The following is a 12471-nucleotide window of genomic DNA, read 5'->3' as shown; positions in this document are numbered from 1 at the left end:
GAGGAAAGATAGGAGAAGGGTTCTTAGAACATCGACTACATGAGAGAAAGAAAGAGAAAGAGAGAGAGAATGTAAAAGACCTGCAGTTGAACAAACAGACGAATTAACGATACGTACAAAAAGGGACAGAGCCATTCAATGGTAGCCATTCATATAACCACCTTAAAATAATAATGATAATAATAATAATAAAAAATAATAATAATAATAATAATATTCACCGGCTTCTGGGGGGAGAATTCCCCCCGAACTAACGAGCCGGCAAAGAGCGGAAAGACTGACAGACAAGACGGCCAAATTAATAGACAGCTTGTGCAGAGGCACAATGCCGAAACGTCGATAGATACAACAAAGTCAACCACAATATTGGTGAACGAACGAAATAGCCGAGTTACGCAGGATATGCCTGACAAATCGGTGACGAGTGACAAGGGCAGGGGGCGGACCCGAAAGGGAAAACCTCCAAGCCATATACAAGACAGCACGGAAGACGCTGACGAAAGCAATACGGGACAGCAAGACGCGATGCTGGAGGAAGCTCTGCAAGGAGGTGAACGAGGATCCCTGGGGAACCGGCTACAAGAACGTGATCGGGAAACTAGGGGCCCGAATCTCACCGCAACTTAAACATGCCGAAACAGCAGGACGAATTGTTGATGGATTGTTTCCGACGCACCCGATTAGGACAAACGTGATGGATGAAGTGGACGCACAAATGCCCCCCGTCTTTGCCGCTGAGGAGCTCATCAGAGCAACGAATGCGATGAAGACGGGTAAGGCACCGGGACCGGACGGAGTACCATCCGAGATCCTCCGGCTTGTGGCTCGTCTATGGCCGGAGATACTCCTCAACTTGTACAACACGTGTTTGACGACAGGAACGTTCAGCGACCGGTGGAAGGTGGCAAGGCTCGTTCTTATCCCAAAAGATAGGAGCGATCCTGGCACGCCATCGGCTTACCGACCGTTGAGTTTACTTGACACGACTGGTAAACTCTTTGAACAACTACTGAGACCGAGACTGATGGATGCGATACAGACCGGAGGAGGTTTATCAGACTTGCAGTTCGGTTTCAGGAGGGGTCGATCGACGATTGTAGCGATCCAAAAGGTGGTCGACTCTTTCCTGGAACTAGACAGACACTGCCACGCAGCGCGACCTATAGTGTTGCTGGCGACACTCGACATTAGGAATGCTTTTAATTCGGCCAGGTGGAAAGATATCTTGGAGACGCTGAAAAGCAACTTCGTGATCCAGCCATACCTGCTTCGGGTTGTGGAGGATTACCTAAAAAATAGACGGATGGCGTACGAGACGATCGAAGGATAAGTAACGAGACAGGTCACCGCTGGGGTGGTACAGGGGTCGATACTGGGACCTGACTTCTGGAATGGCTTATACCATAGCTTGCTTCGGCTTGGGATGCCACTCGGAGTGACCCTCGTCGCCTATGCTGATGACGTGGCGGCGGTGATTACGGAGAGGTCCCCGAGCTGGCGCAGCTGGCGTTGAACCAGACCATGAGACGAGTCGGACGATGGATGACAAACCACGGACTACAACTTGCAACGGAAAAAATGGAACTGATGTTTCTCACGAGAAGACGCATACAAACGATACTGCACATGAGAGTGGGGACATGCGAGATGGAGACCAAGAGGGAAGTCAAGTACCTTAGGGTAACCCTCGATATACGAAGATGACCTTCTGGCCTCATATACAGAAGACAACCCGGAAAGCGGCAGAGAGGATAGCATCCGTGAGTCGCCTGATGGCAAATACGACGGGACCGAGATCGGGGAAACGGTGACTGTTAATGGCGACAGTTCACTCGATCCTTCTATACGGCGCGGAAATATAGGCAGACTCACTGAAGACAAAGAAATACTGTAAGTCGATGATGATGGTACAGAGACAGGGCGCACTTTGAATCGCTTGTTCCTACCGAACAGTCTCTGCGCAGGCTGTTTTGGTAGTAGCTGGCATAATATCCGTGGATCTCCTGGTCTTTGAATGCAAAAGGATCTACGGGAGCAGCGCGGACATAGGAAGAAAGAACGCGACAATCGCCGAGCGTGACAGGGCAATTGACATGTAGCAAGGCCGATGGATACAAGAACGAGGTGGTAACTGGACGAGACGACTGATACGGGATTGAGACTGTGGCTCGGAAGAAAATTTGGCGATGTAAATTTTTACGTCACCCAGCTCTTGACGGGTCACGAGTACTTTCGACGGTACCTTCATAATATGAACAGAGTACGAACATCAGACTGTAAGTATGTGGACATGAATGAGACTACGCGGAACACACGTTTTTCGCGTGTAACCGCTGAACAATACTCAGACAGGAACTAGAAGCAACAGTCGGCAGCATCACCCCCGATAAAATTGTAGAGGTGATGCTGCATGAATCCGAATGGTGGCGAGAGTAACGATATACGAAGGTACGAAGGACGACGTACGGAGATACGAACACGGAAAGAATCTTCAGTAAAAAGTAATATCAACATAGTCTCTGGCTGGGGGAAAGACATCAAGGAAGTGGAGGTTTAGTGGGTAGACCTGTTTTTTTTGGGAGTTCCACATAACCCCTTAGTTAGTAAGACTAAGGGGAATCTGCAAAAAAGATTCCGCAACTACTTGTAAAAATAATAATAATGATAATGATGATAATAATAACAACAATATAATATTAATATATTATTATAATATAAAAGAGAGATATTAACGATACTAGTATATAAAATGATATATTTCTTTATTTCAAAATTCATTCATACGTGTGTATAATACAGAGATATATAAATCTTCAAAATTCATTTTTTTTTTGTGGATTAAATCTCTTTTGTAGACAACCGGTCGTTCTTTTGCTTATCTAGCTGCATTCTGAAATAAAAAAAAAATAATATATTATCTATTAAACCAAATCATGCTGACATTAGAAAATGTTAAATAATCTATCTACAGAAAATAGTAGCATGGAAGTGCTAACCGATTAATATACAGTCGATTTCATGACATAATTCGATCATTACACTGACTACGAATGATTTTTCAGATTAAATTGTGTTGATGAGTTATCCTGTCAGTACTCTATAAAGTTAGATTCATAAAAATTGGATCATTAAATTATTATGCAAAAGTTTCACAGAATCGAAAAAAAATCAATATAATCAAGTGTGATAATTGTACATACGATTAAGTATGAATAGTGTGCACTTATAAGGGAATCTTCTGGATGGTCAACCTTCTGGATGGTCGATTTTTCCGAATCTTACAAGGGAACCACCCCAATCCGATCTCACCGATTTAAATAATTTTGGGATATGTTGTAGTACTTGAAAAACAACTAGATACGTGTTTTTTTTATCGGCCCATAAGGGCTTTTAAGGGGTGAAATCAACCCTGAAAATCAATCCCTAAAATCAGTTTTTTTAATAGTTCTCAGCATCAAATGAATATTTTTCAGTAAACTTAACGTTAAATAATTTCTTATAACAAGGCGCTTTTCAGGACATTATATTTATACCGAAGGGTTGCAACCACCTTTTTAATAGGGGTAAATACACTATTTTTTGTACTGTTCTACGACATGTAATATCGTAAATCAGCTCGAGTGATTTAAAAATCGCACTGATAATGAGAAAATACCAAAATTAAATTGACGTGTTTCCGGATTTAACAAAAAATATATTTAAGGGGTGTTTCACCCCCTAGAAACCACCCCCGTCAAACTATCAGCAGGTTAATCCACCTAACCCTGGGATAAACAAGTTTAGTCGTTTGTTATTTCTTGAAATAATTTAATCCTATGCATGAGCGAGCTACCTCAACTAACCAACCTGCCTCTAACCCACCAAACCCCCATGAACCACTCTTACCCAACCAAATGTAGGCTAATAGACCTAACTTTGGGAGAATTGAGTTTATCAGTTGCTTTTTCTTAAAATAATTGATTTCTACACCGTACGTGGGGTATCCCATTTTTTTTTTAATAAAATATATCTGTAGCTCAAACATAATTTATGACGAATAAAAATATGTTTAATACATTTCATTTTAATAGTAATGAAATGGCGAGAAATATCTCTAAAAAATAAAGACGAGAATAACACGAAGTCTAATTATCATTTATAGATCTATACATATATATTTATATTCGTATGTAGATACATAAATATATTTACATAAGAGCCATCGTACGCGATACTACATATATTTTGATTTTTCATAATAATTTTCATCTTTTTCTTTTTTTTATTTATTGGTAAATTAAAATGTATCATTCAACGAATTCCTTACAGAAATGATAATCATCGAAAAAGTGTTTGAAACATAATGATCTTTTACACCAGCCCCACCGTATTATAGCAACATTTTTACATGCTTCTACTTCGCAATGTATATTGCAAGAATCTCCAAAACTAAAATCTACAGGGTTACCTGTTTTAGCTGGTTTTTCAGCAATGTAGCCGCTTTTATACAAAGCGTATTTAAAAATATTTGTATATCTTGGTGAAGAAAGCTGGTTATGGACAAGAGACTGCATTTTTATGATGTTATTTCTTACATGTAGATTCATTTCATAGTCCATCAAAATTACTTGATCTGATAAACGTCGAACGAAGTTTTTCCAGATACGAAATCCATAAACATCGAGTGGTTGGATGTTCCCTGTCGTTACTGTGGGAATTTTTTTTATATTAACAATTTTGTTTGTCGGCATCGTTTCCCTTACAGCTTTATCGCAATGTCCACTCCAAGAGTCGAGTAAAAGTACAAATTGAGGTCCAACATTTGGGTAAAAAACTTCTTTGAACCAAATTTTCAAATGATCTAATAAAATGAATAAAAAATAATGATAATAATAAATTTTCTCCTTTTGTTTTCTCAAAAATCACACAATCTGACGTTGAGACTGAGATCAAGGCTATGCGTTCTAGAGTCAAAGGCTGTGATGGACTCACGGGAGGGATGATTCTCCTTGAACTTGACACTTTAGCCTGCAACCTTATCGAAATTTTTAATAAGTCTATTGAAATATTCACTTATCCCGTCACTTGGAAGCGTACTCTCATTCGTCCTCTCTCTAAAGTCAGATCACCCCAGTTTCCTTCTGATACTAGGCCCATCGCGCAGTTGTCTGAACCCTCTCAAATTTTTGAACGACTATTACACCGACAATTCTCTAACCATCTAGAAGCAAATAATCTTCTAGACCCTAAACAGGCCGGTTTCCGTAAGAGATACTCTACGGAGATCGCCTTGGTGGGTATCCTTGATGACATAAGGTTTGCCATTGATAGGAGAAAAATTACTGTCTTTGTCCTCTATGATTTCTCAAAGGCCTTCGATAATACGAGGGTCATTTGAAAAGTCCGTGCAAAGTCAGAGAGATGGCTCTACTAGTGTGTATCAAGCTTATTTTCAGTTAGCGGCATATCTTGAAAGAACACACACCAAGTTTCAGCCAGATCGGCCAATTACTTTGCGTTTTACATTCGTTTCAATCAAAGAAATCGAGTGGTTGTAAAAAAATGGACGAAAAAGAATTTCATGTATTGATTAAACATTACTTTTTCAAATGCAAAACGCCTCAGGAGATTAAACAGAAGCTTGATAAACATTATGGTGATTATGCACCTTCGATTAGAATGGTTTATAAGTGGTTTCAAAATTTTCGGAGTGGCCATATGAGCACAAAAGACGCTGAACGTTCTGGACGCCTTGTTGAGGTTACCACTTCAGAAATTATTGATAAAATCCATGATATGGTGATGGCTGACAGAAGAGTGAAGGTGCGTGAGATTGCTAGTACTGTAGGCATCTCGAGTGAACGGGTACATAATATTTTGTACCAACATTTGGACATGAAAAAGCTATCCGCTAGATGGGTGCCGCGATTGCTCACGATTGACCAAAAACGAGATCGTGTGAAGTGTTGCAAGAATGGTTTGCAGCTGTTCCAGCAAAATCCGCAAGACTTTAAGCGTCGTTTCATCACTGTAGATGAAACATGGACACATCACTACACTCCTGAGACCAAAGAATAGTCTAAACAATGGGTTACCAAAAGGGAATCTGCTCTGAAAAAGGCGAAGACAATTCCTTGAGCCGGGAAGGTTATGGCGACTGTCTTTTGGGATTCGTAAGGAATAATCTTCATCGACTATCTGGAAAAGGGTAAAACCATTACAGGCGAATATTATTCATCGTTATTGGATCGTTTGAAAACCGAGTTGCTAGAGAAACGTCCACGATTGGTCCACAAAAAAGTCCTCTTCCTCCACGACAATGCGCCAGCTCACGCTTCAGCAGTTGTGACCGCAATACTGATGGAGATAGGGTTCCAACTCGTTTCACATCCCCCCTATTCTCCAGACTTGGCTACGTCGGACTACTATTTGTTCCCTAATATGAAAAAATGGCTGGCGGGGAAAAGATTTTATTCAAACGAGGTGATTGCAGAAACGAATGCCTATTTTACAGACTTGGACAAATCCTATTATTTGGAAGGAATTAACAAACTAGAACAGTGTTGGATGAAGTGTATAAGCCTAAAAGGAGACTATGTTGAAAAATAAAAAAGATTTATTAAAAAATATCAAGCAGTTTTTATTTTTGCACTGACTTTTCAAACGACCCTCGTATACCTCATGACCTGCTTGTTACTAAGATCAGAGTTTGTCATGTTGGTGATTCCATCCTTCGTTGGTTTTTTAGCTACCTAGCCGATAGGGTGCAGGCTGTTATTGATCTTGAGGATTCCGTTTTTTAGTGGTTACGTGCAGACAGGTGTCCCGCAAGGAAGTGTCCTTGGTCCATTATTGTTCGCCATTTTCTCTTTGATCCATAGTCGATATTCACTTTCATCTTTGCCTCTCACCAGGCTGAATGAATTCATTCCTAAATCGAATTTACCTGACCACCACATATAATAACTTGTTTGCCAGATTTAAATAACCCCTTGGCCGGTGATCTAACTTAGTGCTCGGTCTGCTCTCTTGAGTAAATTGTATTCTATTATGTTTGCCTGTTCTCATCTAGTTAAATTTACCTCATTTCATTTTGTACGACACGATTTGCGACCTCACCTCATCTCGACACCCTACCTTTTCTCATTTAATTTAGCTCTATTCTCTTTATCCCACACGAATATTGTATTATTTCTATTTTTATGTATGTTTACTCTCATATTATTTATATATTACGCTTAACCTAAGTTCACCTTAAATTAATATTGGTTATGTAATCTTACTGCTTATTACTGCGCTTTAATTTATTGTATCTGCTTTTTATTTTCCTCATAGCCTACGGGGTTATACCCCAAGGCTCAATAAAGCTTATCTATCTATCTATCTGTTCTCTCTCTCTTGTATGTTAGGGTGCCATTCCGCGAAGCGTGTGGCTAGACAGTCTTGCCTGCTCCGCTGGATATAAAGTAATGGGTGTTCGGTGGAAAATTCGCCGACAGTATTGTCATCAATCTCTTTTTACGCATGTTCAGGTAAACAGTTTTGTAATTTTTCGTTCGTTTAGTAGCGCTAGGCTACTTAGATTTTGTATTCGCAGGGAATCGCAATTTTTTATGATTTTTATTATAAAAATATATCAATGTTCGAGTTTTATGAGTAAACGCATTAACCCATTTCGACCAAAAATGCTATTCTCGGAATACCGGTCTCTCAGCGCTCATAACTAAGGTTATATGCAATAAAAAAATCAAGGGCTATATTAGATAAGTTTAAGAGATACTTTTTTTGATGATGCCCGCGAAATTTTTGCAAAAAATTGTTTATCCGGGTTAAATGTAGTTTAAAAAAGCAGGAATATTTCACTTTTTATTAATCGAGTTTTCAAAAGTGTGAGGTTGGTCTCTCTTTGGAGGAAAGAGCAACACGTCAGAGTCAGACAACGAGAGATCGTCACGGGGATTACCTTCGATAAGGGAAGAGGGTTTTCCCCGAGGTTACCCGTAGTGCACACGGACGCCTTGCCGTACGGACCGAGGGTGCCACCGAGGGGTAGCTGAGAAGGGACAAATGCTAGGTTTTATGGAAGGACGGCCATCCTCGATACCTAATCAGGGCGGCGAGGGGGGCCCGTCTGAGGAAGTTGTGTTAGGTAGGATATGACAGGGGAGTCAGGAAACGAGGAAAGATCTCGAATACACCTGATCACCGGTCGCGAACCATGTGCTGGCGGTGGGCGTCGGTATCCGAATCCTTGTGGTGGGATCCCGGTCGTGGTGCCTTTATTCTTTGTACATTGATTACTTATTAGATATACATGACTACTTCTCTAGTGCGACAGTGGCAAGCGGAGTCTTAGACAAGTGCGACACAGGCGCGCAGTCCTCAGTCAGTGGAGATGAGAACTAAATTAAATATATCTGTTTGCTAGAAGTTCGGCGCGAGGTTGAGTTGTCACAACGCCCCCCACAAACAAAATTAAAAGCTGGTGCTGAAACTTTGTTTGCTAAGCAGAAAGGAGACCAGAGCGAGCGAATTTTCAGCAAGCTATCGTGTATTTACAGATACAGTACATGTTTTCATTGCCTCCCGCTATAGGGCAATGTAGAGGTCATATAAAATCAAATTTTGTTATATTTAATCATTTAGTTTATTTATGTTCGATTTCGGCGAGCCATTCGTCGATGTCTGCCGTCGGGTCGTCGATATCGTCCCGGCACGCCTCGATACCTCTCATCATCTTGTTTTGGAATTCCCACATATCCAGCTGATGACTTGTCGACGCTGGTTCCAGAACACGTTTCGCCGGTGTCGGTTTTGATCTTCTCGACCATGCTGCTGCTGTCGGAGTTTGGGTGGTCACATTTTTAGCCATGTTGACCTGGGTAGCTGTTCTTGCTTCATGCAGGTTGAAGCAACATCTCAGGGACCGCTGGCTTTGACCAAAAATGATACGCTCCGTTCCCGGCGAAGTAGTCTGCTGCAGGGGCACTGGCGAAGATGCGAGTTCTCGCAACTCGCCATTCCGCACCTGCACGGATACATTGTATTTTTCTCCTTCAGCACTTTTTTACGTTACCGCACTTTTCTGGCGTTTCGGCATTGTCGCGATGGTTGTCCGGCGCTGGTTGGAAGAATACTGTGGCGTTCTACGATTTTGTATTGGTCTCGTGGTATATAGATTTGTAGTTGTGTTTATGTGTAAGAGGTATTGAATGTTATCCCCCTCCCATTTGAGTATATAATCCGATTTTTATTTCTCAAAGTCAAGCGCATTGTTTTGGTTACGTAATTGTATATTACATGGGTATGTCGCGCGTTGACTGTTACTTAACTATTACGTTATGTACAGAATGTCACGTCAAGTTTGATGAATTTAATTTTGGTTTTGAGATTTTCCGGTTAATCTTCTTCTATGTTTTAGTTTCCGTAAGAGTAGCTACGCCTTTACAAATTAAGATATTTGTGTAATCGCTAGTACAATTATATGCAAGAGAGTTAGAAAATGAAAATTTTAAATTTAATTATTTTCATTGAATGGGCGAAGGTCACGCATGTGAAACTGTCCTTTGTCGTTGTTTTTCTCATCGACGATAATGTATGTGTCCTCGGCGATCTTCTTTTTTATTATGAAGGGACCTATGTAAACGTCAAAAAATTTGTGGATTTTATCGTTTTCCACGCTTGAAACATTGGAGGCTTTGATCATAACTTTATCGTTTACTGTATAGATTTTATGAATTTTATTTTTATTTTTTCTGTTCGCTCTATCTTTGAAACGTTTGTGCATTCCTTCTTTTGCTAGAAATAGCTTTCTCTCATATGAAATTTCGTCCTAAACTGGAATTTTTATATACTTTTCCCATACACGAGTGGGTCGTTTGTTGAAATGTAATTCAATCGGAGTAAAGCCCGTTGTGTCATGATGAGTTTCATTGATTATTTTAGAAATGATTTCTGTATACCGAGCCCAACCTTTGTGCGAGTTTTGCGTGTAATATCTAAAGAATCTTGAAAGCTCTTTATGTATACGCTCGACAATATTTGATTGAGGGTGGCGTATTGAAGAGAATGTTGCTTTTATGTCGTTTTCCGTGAGCTTAGTTTTCCACTTACTCGACGTGAACTTGGTGCCGTGATCCGTGATAATGCCGGCCGGTTTTCCGAATTTTATTATGTAATCTTTCAATATTTTGTTTATTACCGCTAGAGTATTAGCTTTTTTTAATTTGTATAAGACTACATATTTACTGAAAACGTCAATTGTCCATAAAATATATTTTACACCGCCTATTGAGGTTGGCAACGGGCCGTAAAAATCTATAGATAATAATTGATTTGGCTTGTCTATTAATATTGGTTGAAACATTTCCTCGTAGCGAACTGTCAAGTGTTTTGTTCGTTGACAAATTTTGCATGATTGTAATAATTTTTTAATTCTTTTATGCATTTTTCGTGCGAAAAATGCTTCGCTAATAATTTTGTAGGTTTTAAAAGCTCCTACATGGCCATAAGCTTCATGTATGTCATTAACAAAGTCAACAAATATTTTATCTGGAATGATTACTTTGTTTATAGAATGTGCAACTTTATAAATTAAATCATTTTGCATTTTATAATTTTTTATTATATTCTTTTCATTGTTTTTAAGTTTTTCTTTAATTTTCAGTAACTCTTTTTCAGTTGTAAAGTAGTTTGTTTTACTTCCCTTCAATGTACGACTAACGAAGCAAATTATTTGTTCCTCGTCTTCATCGTTTAATTAAGACAAAATTGCTGCTATCGCATAGTTGCTCGCGTCGGTTGTTAGAATGAACGGTTTATCCTTATTCACGTAGGCTAATATCATGTTTATATCAAACGCGCACAATATTTTATGAAATGCTAATGTATGTTGCTCGTTCCATTTGAACTTTGCGTCTTTTTTCAGCAAATCCAGTAGAGGTAAAGTTAATTCAGCGTAATTCTTTACAAAACGCGTATAGAAATTTACGAATCCTAGAAACGATTGCAATTCTTTAATATTTTTTGATTCCTTGAAACATTTGATAGACGTGATTTTATCGGGATCCGGTATTATCCCATTTGGAGTCAAGAGATATCTCAAAAATTCTATGACTGCATGGCAGAATTTCGACTTTGCAAAATTAAAGGTAATATTGTGTTTCAGTGCTCGTTGAAAGAGTAATACCAAATGCTGTAAATGTTCTTCGAACGTGCTAGATCCTACATGAACATCATCAACAAAATTTAGTATAAAATCGTGAAGGTCATTAATCACTTCACCGAGTGCTCTAATTAGTGCTGCGGAACTTGTTTTTATTCCGTACGCTGATACGTTAAATTCGAAAAGTCTATTTAAGATCATAAATGCAGTATATTTTCTACTGTCTTCTGTTAAACCGATTTGCCAATAACTACTTGTTAAATCAAGGCTTGATATGAAAGGTTTTTTGGTACATCTACTTAAAATTTCATCAATAGATGAAGGAGATTCATAATCATCGTACAATTTTTCATTTAATTTTCTCGCGTCTAAACATAATCTTATTTCGTCGTTTTTCTTTGGTACGACTATCATTGGATTTATGTACATACTTTGAGACGGTCGAATTATACCCATTTGAAGCATTTTATTTATTTCCGCTTCTACCTTTTTTCTATAATGAATCGGTACAGGGTATTGTTTAGTAAAAAAAGGTTTATCGTCTTTTAAATGGAGTTTGTAAATATAAGTGTTAATCAAACCAGGTTTTTTCAAAAATACAGCTTTATATTTGAGTATGAGATTACCCAATTGCATTTTTTGTTCAAATGAAAGTTTATCACTTATTCCAATTTTTTGCTCAATTTCGGCATTGGAGATATCGAACTCAGAATCAATATAATCCCGGCACTGAAAATCCGTTTCCGAAGGCAACATGTGATAGTCATTATCGCCTTTGTTGCGTTCTATTAGGCTCAGTGCCAAAGTATTTGTAACCGAGTTAGTGCCGTATGACATTTCAATTGTGCAATCGTTTACTGTAATTTCAACCCTCTTAGCTTTAATATGAATTACCATTTTTAAAATTTCTTGCGGCTCGATACCGAGTATACAATGTTTTATTAATTTTGTACTATGATATAGATTAGATTCTTTTTTAAACCGTTAATTGCGGTTGGAATTAACACTTGTATTTTTAAACGAGTTGATTTGCTACCGGTTGCGGCCTTAATGAATTTTCCGGTCAACGGGTAGAGTTGGGCAATCTTGAAAAAATTCTAAGTTTTCATTATAAAATCTTTCCGAGACAGCAGTTACTTCACTCCCAGTATCTATGAATGCTCTCACGTTTTTACTATTCAATTCGATATCAATTTCCGGGCATAACGAATTGATCATTGTTTCTCCTACTGGATTAATGTCGTGCGCTAAATCTTCGTGAATATCTATTAATGCCGCTGATAGCAATTTAATTTTGTTAGGTAGTTTTGATGAAGTTGCATTTTCCA

The 12471-nt window shown here is 38.9% G+C and overlaps 1 protein-coding gene across 2 annotated transcripts in view; it reads right to left on the bottom strand.

The window, feature by feature from the left end:
• Positions 1 to 12471, bottom strand: part of LOC131663214 (26S proteasome complex subunit SEM1) — a 419699-nt gene that overhangs the window by 211702 nt on the left and 195526 nt on the right. The window contains exon 3 of one of the 2 annotated variants that reach the window (XM_058933456.1): positions 2746 to 2890. The exons of the other annotated variant lie outside the window; for it this stretch is intronic. Within the exon in view, the coding sequence (XP_058789439.1) occupies positions 2839 to 2890 (52 nt within the window). The 3' untranslated portion in view covers positions 2746 to 2838. Of the gene's footprint in view, positions 1 to 2745; positions 2891 to 12471 lie in introns of those variants that run through there. 2 annotated transcript variants of the gene reach the window in all.

Source organism: Phymastichus coffea, unplaced genomic scaffold, assembly GCF_024137745.1.
Source record: "Phymastichus coffea isolate CEN01 unplaced genomic scaffold, Cenicafe_Pcof_1.1 PCOF00002, whole genome shotgun sequence".
Taxonomy (NCBI): Eukaryota; Metazoa; Arthropoda; class Insecta; order Hymenoptera; family Eulophidae; genus Phymastichus; species Phymastichus coffea.
Note: the sequence above shows the minus strand (reverse complement) of the source record. Positions and strands in the feature narration are given on the sequence as shown.